A 24,281-nucleotide genomic window follows, 5' to 3' on the forward strand; every position below is an offset into this window, starting at 1 on the left:
CCCATGCCTAATTTCCGGGTAGCATCTATCAAAAAGAAAATGTGATATGCACTAATGTCTATGATTCCTACAGTAGCTAGCTATAAGGTGAAAGTGGAGAAAGGGTTTATATAAAACGTTATAACTATAAAGGATCACATACCTTTGTGGTGTGAAATACACCTGAAAAATATGAAAATCTGCATATATCTGATTTTATTACAGTGGGGCCTTTTTTAAAATTCTACACGAGAACCTAAACTCACAATCTAATTATGTTTCTAAACATGCTGGATCTACACCAGAAAGTATATTTCATTGCAAGCAGAATCTACCTTTATATACTTTTTACCTTCTTGCTTCGGCCAGCTTTCCTCCCCATCAGATATTCCTTTGTGTTCATCTCAGATCTAAATAATATTATGTAACATTTAGGAATAAATATACCGGAGAGCAAAGAAGCGCTCGAAGACAAGATGGCAAAAATCTCCATTGCCACTGTGTACTTGCCCGTGGAGCTGAGGTAGGCTGGAATAAACGAGAGCCAGACACTGAGGAAGGCCAGCATGCTGAAGGTGATGAATTTGGTCTCGTTGAAGCTGTCAGGTAGGTTCCTAGCTAGGAAAGCCACTATGAAACTGATGGTGGCCAGAAACCCAAGGTATCCCAGCATGCACCAGAAGGCAGTGGAAGACCCTTCATTACATTGTACAGTTATCATGCCAGGCTGAGTGTGAGTGTTGTTTTCTGAGAAAGGGGGTGAGAGAATCAACCAAGTAAGACAGAGAAGAAGTTGCACTAGAGTGCAGAAGCAAATCACCATGTATGACAATGTGGGACCAGCGCACCTCCTCATTCCACTGTTGGGTTTGGTGACATTGAAAGCAATGACAACCATGATAGTTTTAGCCAAGATGCAAGAAACACAGAGAGCAAAAGTGAGGCCAAAAGCTGCCTGGCGCACAATACACTTTTCTGCTGTGGGATAACCAATAAAATTCAATGAGGAGAGAAAACACAATGTAAGGGAGAGGAGCAGGAGGTAACTGAGGTTATAGTTACTGGCTTTGACCATAGGAGTGTTCTTGTAATGAATGAAGAGTCCCAGGATGACGGCAGGGATTAGCGATGAGAAAATGCTGGTTGCTGCCAAGATGGCTCCAAAGGTTTCTTTATAAGAGAGAAAGTCTTTGATCTTTGGGATGCATTTGTCATGTTGCTCGTTGGACCAATGGTCCCAGGGGCATCTGAAGCATTTAATAGAATCTGAGAAAGAAAAACATTTAAAAGTATGTAACACCTTGTTTCTTGGTTTAGGAGAATATCATAGGTGATGGACGATTATACAAACTGTCTTACCACTTTCGTTGGATATCTCTTCCAGTAGGCACGCAATACAATCAAAGCAGCAAATAGGCTTTCCTGGTACTGTAACCTTTCTGAATCCAAAAGGGCAGCTGGGACTACACACTGAGGCAGGGACCTGGGGAAGACAGAAAATAAGGACACATTAGACTAGAGATTACAATGAATCCATTGGGGCAGCTGGGACTACACACTGAGGCAGGGACCTGGGGAAGACAGAAGATAAGGACACAATAGACTAGAGATTACAATGAATCCATTGGGGCAGCTGGGACTACACACTGAGGCAGGGACCTGGGGAAGACAGAAGATAAGGACACATTAGACTACAGTGAAATAAGGACTATTTAAATGGTGTTGGTATTTCAGTTGATATGTAGGCATTTGTTAATAAATGTCTGATTTGTAAGGTCCTTCTGGCCGCAGACAGCCACTTCAGGTTGTAGCTAAGGCTGGAGGGAGAAGGGAATGTGTTGGAAAAAGAAAGGTGTTTTCACTGCAGGTCAAAAAGTCACATTCCCGAAATTGCACAGTAGGCTAGAAAGAGAAGACACACATCCCGAGAATAATTAGATATGACATTCATTGATGTTGTCTGCGAGTTAGAACACATGATAGTCATTGGTTCGAAGGGTTAACTGCCCGGAATCAGTGAACTGAGTTGGACAGATGTCAGGTGTTTATTTGTCTTCAGTTGTCTATTTCAGATTGTGGGCAGTTCTGTATCACTGTATTTGTTTTCATTTATATCTCGGTTGATATGACCAGTACATTCTAAGGGTCATGAACCACATCTTGGATATCCGCTCCATTGGCAGGAAATTGATGGATCTTTGGACACTTATCTCCTTCTATCAATGTATGGATTTGAATGCAGCGGTGACACAATTGGGGGACGTTATGCTAAGAAGAACTCTTGCAGAATATTGGACAAGTAATTGCTTAAGAATGTTTTTTTACCATGTAGGTTTTGGTACTAAAACCCAGTCTGGTTGAATTCTCTACCCGAAGCTCAGGAGTTAATGGAGTGAGAAGTTCTGGATCATGTGTGTTTGCTAGTGAGAGGTTCTAATTATAAGGTGCACCTGAGGCACTGCGTGGTAATAAATACTGAAATATAAACCCCAAGCTCCTGACTTAATTTAATGCTGCTGAGTACTCTCCCGCTGATTCGGTACAGGTGAAAGGCAGATGGTCTTGGGTGATTTTTCAGTTCTTTGCTTTTGGATCTATGTATGCATAAGCTGCTATGTTTCATTCAAATTGATTCTGATCTCAGCAAGCCAACATGCCATGGTCTTAGCTGGTACTGTTTACTATGTGGAGCATGATTTATATATCACTCGCATTCATCTGAAATGCACCAAATGGTGCTGAATCTAGGTGGCCTGGGCTGCCTGTATACACTCAATACCAGCCAAAGCAAGATGATTTGGCCTCACGTGTCACCTTCTGCTATCTGAAAGGATTCAGAAAGAAAAGCAACCATCTTTACACATTCTCCCCAGGTGAAGTGATGGGAGCTGAAACATGCTCTGCCACAAATTGCCATGCGTTCCTCTAATCATTGTAATGGTATGTAGTATGATATATAGTTTTGGCACAGGTGTATTCATCTCACAGACATATTTAGGCACAGAAGTAATCATTCAGAATATGAAACAAACCCTGGGCCAAGAAATACAAAAAACAAGGGGGGAAGGAGAGAGCAAAATATATAACTGAGACGGACTATGCAAACCTTCAATGGGGGTAAGGTATTTTTTTATTTTATGTTTGAATTGGAGAAGGTTAGTGAGTATCCTGATCTTCATGGGAAAGGAGTTCCATAAAATCTGCTATTGTACAGAAATAAAACAGTCACCCCATCATGTTAGCCTGAAGTGGGGAATGTCCAGCAGAGCGTGAGGAGATACGCTCAAAGAATTCCAAGGCTTAATGTTACAGCCAGACCAACTAGACATAGGGATGATTTGAATGTAACCCTGGCTCCATGGGAAGCTAAACACAGGCGCTTGGCAATGCAATATGTTTGCCCTTTCATGGAAAAACCCAAGTCCATTCGTAGTCCAAATGGCCAAAAAATTAAAATGGTGGTGTGAAGGTGCCAAATGAGTGCAGCCAGGAACCAATTGAAGAACCGACAGCTTTGGAATTGTCCAGAATGTGAGGTTGTCAGAGCAGGATCTCCATTTTTTTTAATTCAATTATTTTCATCATCATATGAGTTTTGTTCAACTGTTCGTCATTTGCCAAAAACACATAAAAATCACAATTACAATTTGAATTATAAAACACATCAAATTCATACAGAGCGTGAACTCAACATTATAAGACACAATGGGACCATGTCTTCACAGTGAAACAATTCAATATGCTTCAAATCTATTCTAATTATGGTCCACGTGGACAAGACAATGCATATCACAAGTACAGGAAACTGTGCAAGATTAGCGAACAGAAAGCAGAACAGGTCTACTCATTTCCTAAGTAGTCCATGATGATGTGCAGGACCAGTAATACAAGAAACACATTTCATGAGTTCATAAGCAACGTGAATAGATGGAGGGTGCATTTCATGTGTATATCAATTCATAAACGGTGCAAAAAATGTGTCGAGGGATTAAGTGGATCCGCATTTACAGATCTATTAGCAGTATCAGTAGAGAAAAAGTGTACATTGTAGATATGCTGGCCTGTTAGATACATTTTCTGGAGTAGTTACACCTAATTATGTTGTATTTATGTTGGTGGTAAATAGAGATATTGTATTGTGGTGAGACTTCCTACAGAATATTGCCTAACAACTATACTTATTTCCAGGGTTACACTTTGCACCAGACACTGGTCTTTATACACTCAGTGAAGTGATGGTAGCTATCATTCTCTTGCACAGCATGTTATCTACAATGCTGCTATATGCCCTTATGGCCAAAATGCAAACTAGATAGATCAGCGATAATTGTATCCACACACACGTCAGGCACTCCTAAGACTCACTAGAAAGCAACCTATTTCAGATTTGACCACATGTGGCAAATATATTACTGCCTATGGTAAAATAAACCTCTCCTGATGGACCTCGGTCTGTGCACTACAAAATACTGTCATGTAATGAGAACACAACCTTGTTTGCTTTTAAATCTTTTGCGTTTTATCAAACATTAAAATTCAACATTGTGCAAGTACATCATGCATTGCAAGTTGCTGGTATATTAGAGTGTTTGCCCATGTTAACAAGCCAAGCTATGTACAATCTTACCCTTCGACCTTGGACACAAGGAAATTGGCAGGAAACATTTGAGAGACAGAAAAGAACACCGTGCAAAACCCTTCATGAACATCTGTAATCGTATTTTGTTTTAAACATTAATAAACATTACACATGAAAATGATCAGCTAAACCTGTCTGACTACTTGTCAAACATTCTGCTCGCACCTCATATTTTACTGCACATTATTCAGATCAAAAGGCGATACTTCTGGTCCAATTTGGCAAGGAATCCAGGGTCACGCAAATAACCCTGTGAGCAGCCCTCCACTCGTGATTCTGTCAGACTGCCAGCTTGCTGCAAGACACTGTCTCTGTGGATAGGATAGCAGCTTGCCTTAGCCCGTCTCGGCTCAGCCCTCGGAAAGCTCTTTGCCTGTCTCCCAAGAGATTCCTGCACGTCTGACTGGCACACCCACTAACAGTCTCTTTAATGACCTCTCGCTGCCACTCAAAAGGGATCCTTCCCCTTGCCCAGATCATACTATCCCAGTTTTTTTCCTTTTGAGAATGCCAATTCTGCTAACTTACAAATGGAACATCTTCTTCCTTTGAACACAATGATGTCCATCAGCAGCACATATTTCATTTTCTGCAGCTTGCCACAAACTGCAATTATGCTGAATGAAGCCACACACCTCCTATTTGCCTGAGAGCACTTTCCAAAATCGTTTTCAAGTTATTTCATCTGGATCAGTTTGCATTATTTTGTTAAAGACATGTTACAGGTTACTGGGAAAGGGGTTAGCTTATTAGTTTATATTAGTATTTAGATCAATTGCAAGCCAGTCAAATGAAATATTATAAAACCTTTAGCATGTGATCTCTGTGAGGATGTGTGCATTTCCCATCTGGTGCGCGCACCGGCTGCATTTACCACTTCTACTATTTGTATTTCTATGTTTCTGTGCAAAGCCCACTTTAACACTACATGTGCATGAAACCCTTTAACTCACAGCCCCCAGTTATTCCTACAGTCTGAATTATTTGGATGTAATTATTAGTTCCCTTTCAGCATTCTATCTCTTGTACACCATGCCTGGTGCATGTAATTGGCCACAAACTATACAGTATATATATCGTTACAGCGCCTAAATAGCAGAAGCACGTCTCTTAGGCGACGTACATAGTGTGCATTACTAATTGTCTTCATTTACTTACTCCTGGCCACACGGTAAGCCTGGTAAAAAAAGAAAAAAGAAAGTGGCTTAAGGATTCCCTGTCTGAGCCACACACCGGGCATGATTCACTTCCAGTTACATCCCACTTACTTCTGCGATGTGCTAGATTCAATTGGCCCAGCATGAATTTTATATACAGGTTACATGAATGGAGCGGATTTACCACATCTAGATATTTTTCAAAACCCAGGGATTGTTTGCTGGCCAGGTATAAATCTCCCATAGCCAGCCCACTACATGCATTGACCAATTCCACTTTGGCTGCCTGCTGTGAGAATCGCTTGACCATTTCTGCAGTACCCTTCATAATGCCTAAGGGGTTATGCCAATATTTGTTTGAGTTTAATTTCATCAAGCATTTCTTAACATGGGCAAACCAAGGCAAAGGTCTACCACTCTCAGATTCCAAGATATATATGATTTCCTCATTAAACATTTTGAGCTCGGGGGTTGTCCACAATCCTGCCTTGAAACACATGTGTGTAGGTGCGTTATAAATGCCTTATCATATCATAAGCCAGTAGAGAACTGGCCTAAGGGCAACATAATCGGCCTAACGCCCAGTTCTAAATAGAGTTACCCGGGTAGGCAGTTGGCATACCAAGCAGATTTTTGAGAAAGCATCTTTCAGCCATCCTCAATTTGCTGCTAGCTGCAAGGGCCCAGGTCTCTGCACCATACACCGCTGCAGATTTTGCCTGTGCAGCGTACATTGTAAAGGCTTGCATAATGAACCCCCGGCCATGGGCAATGAAAAACCTCCAAATTGCCACTTCATATTTTTCTAGCATAGAGCTAGATTTAACCAGCTGGGATGTCCAATTGCCTTGATCATTGAGTCCCCTCTCCCCCGAATAATCATAGCATCGAAACTGTTCTGGAGCAGTTCCATTAATATTCAATTTTATTTTAGTCAACTTTTTAAATTTAGGAAAGAAAATAATGATTTCTTTATTTTCCATGTGTTTACCTCAAAATGAAGGGCAGTAGATTTTTCTATACAGGCCTCGAGTGTGCTCTCCAACCCTTTAGCTGATGATCTCAATAGGAGGAGAGCATCGTCCGCAGAAAAAGCACTGGAATGGCTTCTCGTATAGCTTTGCTTGGTCTAGGCATTTCAGCCTGACATAACGTGTGACTTCATCAATATAGATTATAAACAACAGAGGGTCAACAACACACCCCTGACACACCTATCTGTCACCATGAACGAGTTTGTCAGTTCGCCCTCCAGACCATAGGTTTAATGTTGTGGGATGTTTTTATCCACGCATCCAAGCCCTACCTCAAAACTGTGCAGTACTGACATGGAAAACATCATGATGGCCAGAGCTTCCCAGAAAATGCACAGGGAAATGCATGAAGAATAGGCTGCCACTCATTTTTGCCGATGTTATGGGCACAGAAGGACACTGCCTAAAACCACCATTGGACTACCCACACAGTAGTCTGAAACCATTGGGAATGGCAATGCTGATTGCCAAAAGCAAACCCATAACTGTTGGGAATTCATTTTCTTAAATCCCAAAAAGGGGTGCAGTACCAGTACTCACCACTATCAAAAAGCCGGCGTTTTAAAACAACACCAGAGTTTACTTTTTTTGTGTAAAACTGAATAAATGAACCTAAGGCAAGCCAAAGAAAGACTTACTGAGAGGTGGATCCAATGTAAAGTTATATTCTGAAGTGACTTGAAGGTTTATAACAAGACTGGCTGAGCTGTGGATTTCAGCAGTTTAAGTAAATTTGGACTGAAAGACACTAAAAATCTAAATGTTTAAATTGACTGAGTGACCTACTTTTGAGTGTCACATAGGTTGCAATTGTTTAAATGTCATAGTTTTAAACTTAGAATCAGGATTCTAGCTGCATATGTAAACATTGTCTTGACTTAAACTGGGTAACAAAAAGTGACATTTTATCTGAAACCTGGCTTAAGGAACTGAATTCTGCCCACCAGCTACCCCCGACAGGAGATGAGACTTGAGTCACAGCTGTGTTCCCAGGCCTATCTGCCTTTTGCTGGCCACACTAAGGATATGCCATCTCTCTGATAATTGAATTAAGGGGATCCCCCACAGAATACAGGAGCTCTGAACAAAGCCCTGTCCTGACTCAGGCAAATGTTTTATTGGTGGGAGTCGTAAATGGAGCTTCCTCCAGGAAGAACAGGGGAGGAGCACTGCCTGTGAGAGCAAGCTGGCTTGGCAGAACTGGAAAAACCAGAAATTCAACCTTGTGCTGGGGGGAAACCACACCCCTTTGGGGCCAGAACATAACTCTAAAAAGATGAATAACTCATAGTACGGACTTGTGAAAATTATTTAAATGACACCATAATTCTTGTGATTTTTCTGCCCACATTTTAAGACGTGTTAGGACCCGGTGGTATGTTCAGGGGGGTTTTAGCGGAAAAGAGGATATTACTCAAAATGTGTGCATGTGAAAAATCTGACATTTCATCAACTAATGTCCATACTCCTTGCGCACATATGTATAAATTTGGGGTAATGTCCGATATTGCGAAACCAGTTAAAAAGTGAAATATGTGCCATTTTTGAACCCAAGCCCCCAGGAAGAGCAGATTTGGACAGGGTATACCTCCTGTGATATGTGAAGGGTGCATGTAATTTTAAACAAATGTGTACCTGTGCAAATATGTTTTTTGAGCAAATATAGATTGTGTGTAAAGTTGACAGGGGTGGGTTCTCTGTATCATAAACAGACCTCATCATGATGACACTTCATTTCATTCCCCCAATCAAGTGGAAGCGGATGAAGTGGCCAATGACAAGGGGAGAGGGGTAGGGCCTAGGAAGCTAGCCTCTCCACCCATTTTAAAAACAGATAAAAGCAGACAGACAGGACAGATAGGGACCTTCAAATCCATTTGCAGCTGGAAGCTCTGCCGGAAAATCCATACTTTACCTCCATCAATCTCTAGAGAAAGCTGTGCAGAAAGATCCAGACTTCAAATCCATCAATCTCCAGAATCCAGAGAGAGAGCAGACCCAGACCAGATCACTGTGAAGTGCAGAGACCAGAGTCCAGTCTAAAACCTGACCAGATCCGTGGCGAGGCCCATTTAATTCAAGAATATAGTGTGAGTACCTAGTAAAACTGTGCAGAACCAATCTCTTAGTTAAAATAATATAATTCAATCCTATTTTAATCTAAGTAGAACTGCCTCCTAGCTGTCACCTGTCATTTTCTAGTTGCTAGCTGTCACTTGTCTTTCTTTAAAATTTCAAATCTGAAAAACGACCTTTATTTAATCGCTCATATCTCCGTGACCGTTTGTGCTAGAGACTTGCAGTAACTTTCATCTGGAAGCTGAGATCCTAGGCTGTCCTAGGACCCCAAAATGATAGTGATAGTCCTTGTAGTTCCTCTGTAATCACGCCCGGCGCACTCGGCAAAATCTGCCGCGATTTGACATTTTGTCGCGATTTGCCAATTTCTCCACGTGTAAAAATCTGCTGCTGCTTGCCTTCCGTTGCAAAAATTCGTTTGCAACCTGACAACCATTATAGAGCATTGCTAAAGTGATCCTGAACTTATTCAAAGCATATACCACTCACCCTAAACCTCTAGAGGGAATTAAAAGCATTTTAGCATATTTTTCACTTCATTGCCAGCACATGTAAAAGCATTTTGGGCCTGTGTTTAAAACTCCGATCTGTACTCTAAGCTCGCTGGGGTGAACTGAATTACATTTTGATTGCATTTCTGAGAACTGTGTGCTTTCCTTCCATTTCCTTGCATTGCATAAAGGGGGAAGGGGATTGCCAGAGAAAAGTGATTACATTGTTTTGTTGAAATCATATTGAGTATTTTCTGTATTGCATTTCATTCAACATTACATCCATCTGAACTTATATAAAGCATTCTCTACCACCTTCTTCTTCTGTTCCTATTCACAAGTGTGCTAGTGCCAGATTCTCCGTTGTTAATCTTTATCATATAAGATTAAGTGTGATATGCAATTATTAATTTATTATCAAAGTGTGATATATCTATACATTGTTTAATTTTTTTCAAATAAATCTTTTAAATTTGCAAAACAAACCTACTTCTTGGCTCAGTGGGGTCAGGGGGATTCTAAGAGAGGGGTGTTATATAGGGGTAGTCATCCAGAACGCATGAACTGGACATAAAGATATATCAATAAGGGTTTCCATTCAGTATCCCAGACTAGGCATTGACTTAGCTGTAGTGTTGAGTTGAATCCTCTTACAAATTGGGGGCTCGTGCCGGACGTTTGGATTAGATTTATCACTTGTGCAGATTAATACAGCGTGCCAGCTGACCAGATACACATATCCGGTCGGAGCACACGCTGTGTTACGCTGTAAAGCACTCCTCAAAGGAACGCTCTAAGAAAAAGGTCTGTTTTGCAAAAATAAAATACTAATTTCTGTAAGTCAGGACAGAGACCAATCTCTAGAATGACGACCTTAGTAGACATGAAAATAGCCAGAGAGCACTTCTTACATAAGTTATTTGTGAGAGGTGAGTGGACTCACCAGGACCGCATGGTCTGGTTGCAGGCCATCACGCAACAGGTCACTGAAACAGGGTCAGACACATGGGGAGATCAGGGTCCCCTACATGTGGCCCTGAGTGAACTATACATGGCTCCTAAAGCTAAGGATGAACAAGACAAGATGGTTAGGATAGCGGCATACCTGTACCTATATATGGGAGACATGCAGGATAAATGTACTGAAAGCCAAGATCTGGCGAATAAGCGACAGATGGCGTTAGAGAAGGTCCAATCTGACCTGGTCTCTTCTGAACAGAGGCTGCAGGGGAGCCAGGAGTCAGAAAATGAGAGTAGACAGCACATCATTAAAATAAAGAGGGATATGGACATCCTGCAACAGGAAAAGGCTGACCAGGATACCAGATTTCTGGCCTTGCAGAAGGAGTACCAAGAAGGTTTGGACTCCCTACTGCAGAGCCAGAAAAAGCTGGAGCAACAGTTAGACTTCAATAGGGCATGTGCTGAGCAGGTAGTCACCCTGCAAAGCCACCTAGATAGGGAGAAGGCAGAGAGCAATAAACTGATTTTGAAAGACCTGGATACCCAGGCAGAATTTGACCAGGAGCGCCAGAAAGCTGGTGCCTTCCAAAGGCAAAGGGACGACAGGCGGCACAGATGCAGGCTCTTAGTCAGGAAAGGGATACCTTAGGCCAGGAAGTCTGCCACTTAAAAAGGAAATTGGAAGAAAATCACCTGGCCCACCAGGGACTGGGTGACCTCAAAAAAGAACACCAGGACTTGCTAGAGCACACCAGGAGGGTGGAGGATGCTCTGGCAAGACAGGAGCAGGCCAATAGGGACACAGCTCAGGAGGTAACCCTCCTGCAGCAAAGACTGGCCCAGTGCTCCAGGACCAATCAGGAAACGCAGAAAGAGAATGAGGCTCTCTGCCAGCACAATGATAGGCTCCAACAACAGGTAGCGATGCAGGAGAGACTGATAGAGTCTAGTAAGGCCTTAACTGAGGAACTGAAGGCGCAGGCTCTTGCATTGCAACAGGGAGCAGGGGCGGATAGAGATGAGGTTCGCTGGGAAAGAGAAACTCCTGAGCATAACCCCAGGAGCCCTAGTACCAGAGGCATTTATCTCTCTCAGTCCCTGGACTCTGTCACCCCCATGTCCCCTGGCGCACATGAGCACAGGGCCACAGGGATGGCAGATTACTATCCAGCCAGAAGCATGGGGCTCATAGGCCAGTACCACCCAGGAATGGAGGGGCGGGCATCCGGGTATGGGCACCCAAGCACAGTGCAATTTGATGGGGAACCCCAGGAGAGTAGGCCCATTAAGGGCATCCTGAAAACCTCTGCCCAGTTAGGTCAGTGAGGGGGGTACCCATCAAATCCTGGCAGCAAGGAGGGATCTGAAGACTCCTCTGAGCGGTACAGGACACAGGAGACCAGGTCCCCACATTCTGCCAGCCATTCCCAGGCTCTCAGAATCCGGGAAAACCTGGAAGAACAGACGGGAACCTCTGGGAGCAGTGCCTCTGAGTCAGAAGATGAATGGACAAGGGTTACCCGAACCAAAAAGGCCAATAAGGCAAAAAGGGCCTTGATTAAGGACCCATTGAAACAGATTAAGGCAATCAGGAGTGTCATCACGCCGTATCATAAGAACGCCAAGTACTCTGTTTGGGAACACTTGGAGCTCTATGAGCAAATGATGGAGACTTTTCATTTGAAGGACAGCCGAAGCTGTATCCAATATGTAAAGTGGACATTTTCCCCAGAGTACTCCAGTTTCTTTGCAGGGCTGGAGGACCAAAACCATTCCAGGTGGTCCACCTATAGGGCGGCCATATTAAAACATTTTTCTGTTCACAGAAATCCCCAAGAGGCTCGCAAGGCAGCCTACAATTTGCAGTGTGGGGAGGATCAGGCCCCACAAGAGTTTGTGCAAGAACTGAAACGTGCCTTTGCGCAGACCACCAGATGGGTGCGCACAGACAGCAGAGAATTTATTAATACGTTTTTCCATGCCTTGCCCAAATATATAATGACCCAGCTCGTGAGAGATTTTCATGAGAAAAGATCTTTAGACTGGGTCATTGAACAGGCTACCCGGATCTATGAGGTGCAGAAGCCCATAGAAAATAAAAGCAATACCCAGAAAAATCCCAAAACCAACAGCACCCCTGCTGCTGCCAAGGTGGCAGAGGTAAAGGTCACCCCCGTTTTAGAGTTGGAGATGGGGGGGCCTAAAAACCTACCTGCACCTAATAATGCTAGGCCCAGAAGGTCCTCGGGCCAGTCACAGACAGGGGGCCAGGGAGGCAGCCCCACAAATGGGGTCCTCCGCTCTCCTGATTATGTAAGCCCCCGGTACAAGGGAAACAGACCCATCCTGGGTTATGTGTGGACTCCTCCAGCCCAAGGGGGGGGATCCAGCCAAGCACCTAACCCAGGGAACTTCCCTCCTAACTTCCCATTGGAGGGCAGACATTCTCCAAACCCTGGGCAGAACTTCTTCCCCAGGTATCCACCCAACTTCCAGCCCCAAAATCATCCATCCTTCTTTCCCCAATTCCCTGAGCCCAGACAACCTAATCCGGGAGAGGGGAGGCCAAGGGTGGAGGGGTATCCAAATCTTCCCAACCAGGGGTACTACCAAAGAAGGGATAGCTACCCTTCCCGGGATCAGCCCAGGGGAGAAAACAGGGCCCCGTATCAGCCTGAGCGGGTTTCCCAGTTAGAGCGCCAGGTTCAAAACATGGCGCGGGATCTGGGTCACATACTGAGGGCGCAGCAGAACCCTCAGATCGGCATGCCGGCGCGGAACGCACCCAACTCTGGACCTGGTGCCCCAGAACAATGACGGGGGCAGCACCCCGATAACTCACCGGTTCCCAGGGAGGAGGCACAAAGGGAAGGGGGGTGTAAAGCCTTGGAGGAAGCTTCCTTCCTCACTTGTAAACAGCCCCTGGAAACCCAGGAACCGGAAACAAAATCTCTTGCCCCTGAAAGTCTGCCTCCTAAGGAGCAGGGGGGGGTAGGAGAAACAAAAGACCCAAACAGACACAGTTTGAGGAGGAGGTACAGATCTTCCAATTTGAGGGAGAGGGATCCTCAGAGGATCCTGGGAAAAGGATCTTCTCCTTCAGAGAGGGGGGAACTCCTCCCAAAGAAAAATGGGTCCCTAGGGATGCAAATCCAGACTGGGGAGATGTGGAGACTGAGCTACCGCCGCCCACCATCTCATCCCAGAACCAACAGCAAGAAAATCCCCTGGTTCAAACCCATCCTGGTGACTGCCTCCAAAAAGGGGGGGGCCGCCCAGAACCGGAGCCAGGGGAACCCACAATGGCTCTGATCTCCAGTTGCCAACTTTTTCTTTCAGATTCCCAAGGCTCTCCACAGAATTCTGCCCAAATCTCTTCGCTAGCGATGTCCAAAACCAGAAAATTAGCCCACCAGTTGTCCAAAAATGTGCATTATCTGTGCCCCCTTGAGGAGAAGGAGGGAAGATACTACGCCCCGGTACAAGTACAGGGGCAGGGTACAATTTTGGCACTGGTGGACACTGGATCTCAAGCTACCCTTCTGTCCAGAAGGGCCTTTGACGAACTGAATGCAGGAAGGGGAAGGAATTACCAAATTCCTCTCACCTCACTTCCTGGACAACTCCAGAACTTTGACGGGAAGGAAATTCCCGTCGAGGGGACGGCAGACTTGGACATTAAAATTGGGCGACACAAGTTGAAACACCCAGTCATAGTTGTGACTCCAGAGGGCACCCCTTGTTTACTGGGGAATGACCTCCTGAGGAGGTTGTCACCCTTAATAGATTGCGTAAACAAGGTCCTCTGGACACAGACTAGCCGACCAATAAAATTAAAACAGAGTGTCAACCATGTTAATTTAAACGGCACCTGCCACATGGTTGAACAAAAATCTGACCAAGTAGAATTTCACTTCCAGAATAACCAGATTCCAGACATGACAGTAATAGCAGTAGGACAACAGACTGGTGATGGAGGGTCCTCTCTATTTCTGAAAATCAACCTTCCTTCCAGTCTAAAGTGGTACTCCACGCTGGAAGGAAACACTCTGAGATTCTATACTAATCCACAATCAGAAACTCCCACTCCTATAGTCCAGAAAGATGTGAAATCAGCTCAGAGCCTGGCTGATATTCAGCAAGTTGGAGAGCAGTTGTTCATCCCTGTTCAGTTAAATGATGGGAAGGACTCTGTTCTCGCTCGAGTGTGCGTGAACAACGGTAAGAGCTTCATCAGCGAAGCCATGTTCCGCCAACTCCCAAAAGATCCAGCCATTCCCACATTCAAACTGATAGACAAATGGGAAATGGACCTGGAAGCGCCTAATTCCAAACATCTCCTGCCAAGCAGGTGTATGCTCAAAATCTCCATTGGCAACAAGAGCATAGTCCATAATTGTTGGGTCATGCGAGACGTCCCTGCCGCCTTTTACTTAGGCAGTGACATTCTCAATCGCTTTGCCATTAGTTTGGACCTAATAAACCTCAAAGCTTGGTCCCGATTAGCGGATAATCCCATAGGCTTTGATGATCCAGAAAAAGCATTTAGGTCAGCTCAATTGCTACCTTATGCAGTTGAAATTCAGATCAAAGAGGAAGTCACCATCCCAGAAAGGACCCGACAATTCTCCCTGGAAGTGAAAGTTAAAAGAGGACAATATTTGCAAAACCCTGATGCTTACATACATCTAAACGGTTCTCTCCAACAGCAAGGGTTGGGGGTAAACCCAACCCCATTAGTCAACATAGAACATGACACCATTCCAATAGAGGTGGATAACAGCGACTTAAAGAGTATTACTCTAGCCGCAGGCACCATTATTGGAATGGCGGTTGATGGCCGACATTTTTCCATAGATTTAGGTAATGAACTGTTAGGGCCAATCCCCAAGGACTGCTTTGACAGTGACAGTGATGACAATACAACACCAGACAGGATTTTTACCCGGCATGGGGGGAACTTCCTGGTGTACACTTCCTGCCCCTATGGTAAGGAAGATGTGACTTGTGACTTCGGGAGGGATGAGGTGATTTTCCAGGTCCATGAGGGCTGCCTTTCCCACCTGAAGCCTCCAGTCCAAATCAGCACTCTGACCAGGGACTTCTCCACCCAGATGGAGGAGGCCGCTGAAATAGCCAAACCAGAAGTCTTTCCAGGCTTCAGGCAGATGGTGGAAGAGAGAGTCAATCTAGCTGATGCCTGTGTGACTCTGGAACAAAAGCAAAAGTTGAAACAAGTTTTCTTGGATTTCCAAGATCTCTTTGCGGTAGACTCATATGACTGTGGTCGCACTGACATCCACACAACAACAATCCCCACGGACCCTGGCATGACTCCTGTGTTTGTGAAGCAATATCGTTTGCCTCTCGCATCCATGGAGTCCCTTACTGAAATAATTAAGAACCTTGAGTCCCGGGGAATAATCCGTCCAGTCCACAGCACCTTCAATAATCCGGTGCTGGGAATATTGAAGCCAAACGGCCAGTGGAGACTCTGCGCCGACCTCAGGGAGCTCAACAAACGGGTCCATACTTCCCGATGGCCTCTGCCCTACATTGACCAAGGGCTGGCCCAGATCCAGGGGTCACAGGTATTCACTGCAATAGACCTGACCAATGGATACTGGACCGTGCCGGTCAGTAGGGAGGACCAATACAAACTGGCTTTTACCTTTGGGGGCCAGCAGTACACATGGACCCGGACTCCCTTCGGATACCTTAACTCCGGTAATGAGTTCAATATTTTCCTACATAAGGCCATGCCCCACCTGGGTGCGAGGGGTAACCTGGCTTATGTAGATGATGTCCTCATCAAAAGTTCATCTGTGGAGGAACACATAGCGGAGATCCGTTATGTTCTGACACAGTTGAGGGCCGCCGGAGCAAAACTTTCCTTTCAGAAGCACAGTGGTGTAGAACCCGTGTTAATTTCTTGGGGCATGAGATTACTCCTCAGGGTCTCTGTCCCCAGGAAAAGAAAGTGGAAGCACTTCAAAAACTGAAAGACCCCACAACTCTGCGGGAACTAAGGAGCCTCCTTGGACTGACTAATTACAGCAGAAAGTTCATTGAGGGCTACGCAGAGATCACCAGACCCCTGATTCATCTCCTGAAGGGGGGGGTCAAGTGGGAATGGGGTCCAGAACAAGCCGAGGCAGTAAGACAACTCAAAAGAAGCCTCTCACAAGCGCCATGCCTAGCTTACCCTGTCAGAAACAAGGAGTTCTTCCTGGAGACGGGGTTCTCTAATACGTGCTTGACGGCCGTATTATACCAAAAGCATGACAAGGTCAATAAAGTAATCTCCTATGCGAGCAAAACTTTATCCTCTGTGGAGGAAAAATTCAACGATTGTGAGAAGGCACTCCTGGCGACGGTGTGGGCATTGAAGAATTACCGCCCGTTCATCCAGGGGGAACACATCATAGTGGAGACTCCACACCAGCCTCTGCAATATCTCCAAAGTGACAGAATCCGGGCCGGAAATGTGAGTAATTCCCAAATTACTTCCTGGATTCTGTCAATGCAAGGCTTTCCTGTGGAGGTCAGATATGGCCAAAACAAGAAGAGTCCCCTCGCGCAAGGTCTGGCTGACTTGCATGATTGTGCCAGAGAAAACTGTCTCGAGGACGAAAGTCTAAAAATCAAGGACAACATGGAGGAATACCTTAATTCCCCACACAAAGTCTTTGAAGAGGACAAGTGTGAGGGAATGCCCACTGTCTGGATGCTCTTACCTTGTTGACAACAACGGGGAGAAAGAACTGGTGGCCGGCGTAGGGAATGTATGGGTGAATGAGTCCCCAGAACCCTCCGCTGGATACAAAATTGGTCCCCGAAGTAGTCAGGTGGCAGAATTGATGGCTGTGCATCAGGCCATCCTCACTGCTGTCCAGCATCAACTCCACGAACTGGTCATAATCACAGATTCGGATTATGTACGGAACGGGTTCGTGGAGCACCTGGTTAATTGGAAAACCAGAGGCATGTTATGTGCTAACAACAAACCCTTGAAATATGGGAAGTTGATCCAAAACATTGATGATCTGGTCACCTCGAATGAGGTGACCATCTATTGGAAAAAGATCAAGGGTCATTCCAAAGTAGAGGGACCAGACAAAACTGGAAATGACTTAGCTGATCAGCTGGCCAAAACCGGAGCCATCCAAGGGGATCTAATTGAGATTGAGTCCCTGTTGGGGGAAATCCAGGTCACTGCTATCACTAGGTCCCAGACAAATGCTCACAACGACCTTTCAATTGCACAATGGAGTAAGGAGACCCCTGATGCTGATTTGATTACCACTCAGAAGGGGGATCCAATAATTGGTAATTTTACCAACACCTTGAGGACCCTGAGAACTTTCCCCTGACGGATACCGATTACATTGGGAAAGAGGACCTAAGAGTGTTGATGAAATGTCCAAAAATGTTCCGAATCCAAGACGGTTTGTTGGTAAGGAAATCCAAAGCTGGCCACGATGAGTGGGTGGTTCCTACCTCATTCCGCAGCCTGATGTTAAGTCACGCCCATGATGCGGCCACCGCCGGTCATAGGGGGTTTCACACAACATTGGAAATCTTAAGAGAGGTTGCATACTGGCCACACATAGGGCAGGACCTAGACCAATACTTGAAGGGGTGTCTTGTGTGTGCACAATTTCAGCCGACATCCCTCACACACCGGGCGCCTTTACAAAAGAGGGGAATGACACTCCCATGGTCAGATTTACAAATCGACTTTGTAGGACCCGTGATTCGCTCTGCTAGGGGGAATAAGTACATGTTGACCGTCACATGCTTGTTTACCAAGTGGGTGGAATGCCTCCCAGCCCCAAACTGCAAGGCAGAAACTGCAGCTGCCCTGATGATTAACCACATCTTTTCCCGTTTTGGTCTACCTCAAAGGATTGAGTCAGACAGAGGTAGCCACTTCACCAGTGAAGTAATGACAAAGATGTGGGAGATACTGGGGGTCAAAAGGAAGTTACATATTGCTTACAGGCCAGCTTCTTCTGGGGCAGTAGAGAGATATAACCGAACCATTGTAAGCATATTAAAGAAGTTTGTGGCAGATTCTGGGCCAAGTTGGGATATCCGATTACCTCTGGTCCTAATGGCCATCAGATCTACCCCTTCATCTGCAACCAAAATGTCACCATTTGAGTTGATGACTGGACGCAAGATGGTGCTTCCGCAGCATTTGCTCTATAGGACCCAAGAGCAGACACTAATAAATGCCTCCACAACTCATGAGTATGTGGAAAATTTAAGGAAACACCTTCAACATGCTTTTGCTTATGCTCAGAGGAATCTAGAAAGATCAGCTGATAGCATGAAGACCCACTATGACCTGAAGACTTCCAGGAAGGAATATCAGGTGGGGGACCGGGTCTATCTATACAACTTCCAAAGAAACCAGGCAAAACAGCGGAAATTCTTACCTACATGAAAGGGACCCTTTGAGATTATAGACAAAATCTCCCCTGTGGCCTACAAAATCCACATCCCCAAAGGTCCATTGGCAGCGGGGGAAGACAAGTGGGTCCACATAAACCAGTTGAAATGTTGCCATCCCAGGCACACTCTGCAACAACTGGAGGAATCCTCTGGAATCCTAGCGGGTACTGTCTCAGACTAATTCAGTTCCAACCATAAAACATACCACATCTAGTCTCTAAAATATTGTGATTTGCATGAAACTGTCTCTTAGTTATACTGTTTTTTTTTTTCTTTCAAAATAAGAATGTAATGTTTCGTTATGATGAAATGCATATGCTGCCCCACTATCTCAACAGTGGTGGAAAAATGTCTATGAATAGGTATTGCCGTTCTTCCTTTGTCGTCCTAGGAGAAAGAAAACCGGGAGACGGGCCAAGGAGGACGATCCGGAGACCGGGAGCAGAGACGCAACGGGCCCGGGGTACCGCCCAATCTTCCCATCAGGACCGGCGAGGAGAACCGATCGATCCGACCGGATGGAGAAAAAGATGCTGAACTGTGCCATTTATTGGAAGAAGATGAGGAAACATCCCAGGTCTTGCGAGTCCCATCAGTGAAATAGAATGGCCATCGCAAGAGGGGGGCTTTTGGGATGTTTTTATCCACGCATCCAAGCCCTACCTCAAAACTGTGCAGTACTGACATGGAAAACATCATGATGGCCAGAGCTTCCCAGAAAATGCACAGGGAAATGCATGAAGAATAGGCTGCCACTCATTTTTGCCGATGTTATGGGCACAGAAGGACACTGCCTAAAACCACCATTGGACTACCCACACAGTAGTCTGAAACCATTGGGAATGGCAATGCTGATTGCCAAAAGCAAACCCATAACTGTTGGGAATTCATTTTCTTAAATCCCAAAAAGGGGTGCAGTACCAGTACTCACCACTATCAAAAAGCCGGCGTTTTAAAACAACACCAGAGTTTACTTTTTTTGTGTAAAACTGAATAAATGAACCTAAGACAAGCCAAAGAAAGACTTACTGAGAGGTGGATCCAATGTAAAGTTATATTCTGAAGTGACTTGAAGGTTTATAACAAGACTGGCTGAGCTGTGGATTTCAGCAGTTTAAGTAAATTTGGACTGAAAGACACTAAAAATCTAAATGTTTAAATTGACTGAGTGACCTACTTTTGAGTGTCACATAGGTTGCAATTGTTTAAATGTCATAGTTTTAAACTTAGAATCAGCATTCTAGCTGCATATGTAAACATTGTCTTGACTTAAACTGGGTAACTAAAAGTGACATTTTATCTGAAACCTGGCTTAAGGAACTGAATTCTGCCCACCAGCTACCCCCGACAGGAGATGAGACTTGAGTCACAGCTGTGTTCCCAGGCCTATCTGCCTTTTGCTGGCCACACTAAAGATATGCCATCTCTCTGATAATTGAATTAAGGGGAACCCCCACAGAATACAGGAGCTCTGAACAAAGGGGACAGGGGAGGAGCACTGCCTGTGAGAGCAAGCTGGCTTGGCAGAACTGGAAAAACCAGAAATTCAACCTTGTGCTGGGGGGAAACCACACCCCTTTGGGGCCAGAACATAACTCTAAAAAGATGAATAACTCATAGTACGGACTTGTGAAAATTATTTAAATGACACCATAATTCTTGTGATTTTTCTGCCCACATTTTAAGACGTGTTAGGACCCGGTGGTATGTTCAGGGGGGTTTTAGCGGAAAAGAGGATATTACTCAAAATGTGTGCATGTGAAAAATCTGACATTTCATCAACTAATGTCCATACTCCTTGCGCACATATGTATAAATTTGGGGTAATGTCCGATATTGCGAAACCAGTTAAAAAGTGAAATATGTGCCATTTTTGAACCCAAGCCCCCAGGAAGAGCAGATTTGGACAGGATATACCTCCTGTGATATGTGAAGGGTGCATGTAATTTTAAACAAATGTGTACCTGTGCAAATATGTTTTTTGAGCAAATATAGATTGTGTGTAAAGTTGACAGGGGTGGGTTCTCTGTATCATAAACAGACCTCATCATGATGACACTTCATTTCATTCCCCCAATCAAGTGGAAGCGGATGAAGTGGCCAATGACAAGGGGAGAGGGGTAGGGCCTAGGAAGCTAGCCTCTCCACCCATTTTAAAAACAGATAAAAGCAGACAGACAGGACAGATAGGGACCTTCAAATCCATTTGCAGCTGGAAGCTCTGCCGGAAAATCCATACTTTACCTCCATCAATCTCTAGAGAAAGCTGTGCAGAAAGATCCAGACTTCAAATCCATCAATCTCCAGAATCCAGAGAGAGAGCAGACCCAGACCAGATCACTGTGAAGTGCAGAGACCAGAGTCCAGTCTAAAACCTGACCAGATCCGTGGCGAGGCCCATTTAATTCAAGAATATAGTGTGAGTATCTAGTAAAACTGTGCAGAACCAATCTCTTAGTTAAAATAATATAATTCAATCCTATTTTAATCTAAGTAGAACTGCCTCCTAGGTGTCACCTGTCATTTTCTAGTTGCTAGCTGTCACTTGTCTTTTTGAACTTTAAAATTTCAAATCTGAAAAACGACCTTTATTTAATCGCTCATATCTCCGTGACCGTTTGTGCTAGATACTTGCAGTAACTTTCATCTGGAAGCTGAGATCCTAGGCTGTCCTAGGACCCCAAAACGATAGTGATAGTCCTTGTAGTTCCTCTGTAATCGCGCCCGGCGCACTCGGAAAAATCTGCCGCGATTTGACATTTTGCCGCGATTTGCCAATTTCTCCACGTGTAAAAATCTGCTGCTGCTTGCCTTCCGTTGCAAAAATTCGTTTGCAACCTGACAACCATTATAGAGCATTGCTAAAGTGATCCTGAACTTATTCAAAGCATATACCACTCACCCTAAACCTCTAGAGGGAATTAAAAGCATTTTAGCATATTTTTCACTTCATTGCCAGCACATGTAAAAGCATTTTGGGCCTGTGTTTAAAACTCCGATCTGTACTCTAAGCTCGCTGGGGTGAACTGAATTACATTTTGATTGCATTTCTGAGAACTGTGTGCTTTCCTTCCATTTCCTTGCATTGCATAAAGGGGGTAGGGGATTGCCAGAGAAAAGTGATTACATTGTTTTGTTGAAATCATATTGAGTATTTTCTGTATTGCATTTCATTCAACATTACATCCATCTGAACTTATATAAAGCATTCTCTACCACCTTCTTCTTCTGTTCCTATTCACAAGTGTGCTAGTGCCAGATTCTCCGTTGTTAATCTTTATCATATCAGATTAAGTGTGATATCCAATTATTAATTTATTATCAAAGTGTGATATATCTATACATTGTTTAATTTTTTTCAAATAAATCTTTTAAATTTGCAAAACAAACCTACTTCTTGGCTCAGTGGGGTCAGGGGGATTCTAAGAGAGGGGTGTTATATAGGGGTAGTCATCCAGAACGCATGAACTGGACATAAAGATATATCAATAAGGGTTTCCATTCAGTATCCCAGACTAGGCATTGACTTAGCTGTAGTGTTGAGTTGAGTCCTCTTACAATGTGCCAATAGAGTTGCTCAATAATTTGCATAGGGTTGGCAGGTACTCCCTTTCTGGCCAGTACGGATCACAGTGTTTCCCATGACACACAGTCAAAAGCAGTCTTGAGATCAATGAACGTGCTGTATAAATTCATGGTTCTCAAGACTGTGTATTTCTGTATGACTAGCTGTAGGCAAAACACATGGTCCATAGTGCCCATATTTGGCCAAAAAACTACTTGTAGACGATCTGCAATTCCTTCCTGTACAACCCACATCTGGAGAAGCTCATATAAAATTCTAGTAAAGACCTTTCCCACACTATCTAACAATGATAATGATCTAAAATTCCCAGGATCCTCTCTCCCTCCTTTGTTATAGATTTGAATGATGGTTGCATTTTGCCAGGAGGGAGGCACCATATTGAGGCAGAGGATCACATTAAACAATTTCCACAGTACCGTTGCCCATACAATCAGTTTGTTTTTAATTAAGTTGATGAGGATGTAGAAAGGTCCAGGAGCTTTACCCCCCATCCCCTGTTGGGATTGAATGGCGTTAGTAACTTCCAATAGCTATATTGTATTGGGCCTATATTTTTCACTCTAATCTGGTTCCCACAGTCTCCTTTCAAAGGTAAGTTGCCCCAGGTTCTGACGGACACCACCATTCCATAAAGGTTCTTGAAGTGTTTCCTGCAGGTGTTCAGGCAGATGTTAACAACCAAATATTACCGCCACTTTCTCTATTCCCACTAACAATTTTCCAGAACAGGCTGATCTCTGCAGAATCGGAGGGTTCCTACATTCTTTTCCATTCTAGCTGTGCTAGACTGTCTTTTTTGATCTTGATTAGATGTCTATACTCTGCTCTAATGTGCCTCAGCTCGGCCCTATCAATGCTCGAGCCAATCTTCAGACAATTTAAGATGTCACACTTTGCTGTCTTGCAGGCCTCGTCATACCAAGTGCTACTTTTGATAGCACATTTCTTAATACTCTTACTAGACTTGGTGACAAAGGGTTGCATGCCCAAGATAGGATCGTCATTTGCAGAATAAACTACATCACAAAGTTCCATGGATAGAAACTGTTCCAGGTCACGCAAAATCAACTCATAGATACTAGGTATCTGGGACGACAGGTCAAGATCAGCCCATTTGATTCTTTGCTTTGAATGTCCTTGGGTTTGAACATAGATGCCAGGATTACATTGCCAATCCCTCTCTTGCATGGCCATGTGCATTAACTTTAAGGACAGAGGCCTGTGGTCGCTGCCGTGTTTTTCCAAGACCTCAAAATACTTTGTATAAGTCCACATCCTCATTAATAAGAGGATGTAGTCAATATGCAAGGTGCAGTTGTTCCCCTGATAACTAGATTTCTCTGGCTGGACTTTTGCGAGTCGCCTATTGCAAGCCCTTACATCCAGGGAAAAGCAATCAAACCCAATTCCCATGTTTCTTGGAAGCACACTACATCATATCCCCGAATGGAGCTACACCAACCAGAATCTACCAGATGTTTTTTTAGGCTAGCTTTAGTCTAAGAAAATAATCTAATAGCTCTCCCAATTGGCCGTCACTTCGCTGCAGGGATGGGGAATTGTCAATCTACTTCATCCAGGCTGATACCAGCCTGGGTTATACCTGCCACTTGTGTGATAATATTGTTCTCCATGGTTACAATTCCAATTGTAGGAGATACACGTTTTGTGTACGGAACATCCAGGGTTTGCTTGTTGTTTGTTGCCCTAATTGTTATTCTAGACCCAGGGGTTAGGATGGTACACCCCGAACTGAATGGACAACAATCCCTCCATCAACTAATCACTTTTAAAGAAAACCACAACCATTTCATCGCAACTACTAGGCCTTTTCTGACACTGTTGGTTATGTCACTCCTAACAATATCTACACACCCTCTTGTGTGCCTAAAG

At 44.3% G+C, this 24,281-nt stretch overlaps 1 protein-coding gene across 1 annotated transcript in view; it reads right to left on the reverse strand.

Annotated features, from left to right (window-relative positions):
* The window catches only part of LOC138464926 (extracellular calcium-sensing receptor-like), a 178,291-nt gene that overhangs the window by 111,767 nt on the left and 42,243 nt on the right, over positions 1 to 24,281 (reverse strand). The window contains exons 8-9 of the mRNA XM_069607219.1: positions 1,339 to 1,462; positions 332 to 1,245 (exon numbers count right to left, since the gene is read on the reverse strand). Of these exons, the coding sequence (XP_069463320.1) occupies positions 332 to 1,245; positions 1,339 to 1,462 (1,038 nt within the window). The remainder of the gene's footprint in view (positions 1 to 331; positions 1,246 to 1,338; positions 1,463 to 24,281) is intronic.

This window comes from Ambystoma mexicanum, chromosome 1p (genome assembly GCF_040938575.1).
Source record: "Ambystoma mexicanum isolate Mex_15411 chromosome 1p, UKY_AmexF1_1, whole genome shotgun sequence".
Classification (NCBI taxonomy): domain Eukaryota; kingdom Metazoa; phylum Chordata; class Amphibia; order Caudata; family Ambystomatidae; genus Ambystoma; species Ambystoma mexicanum.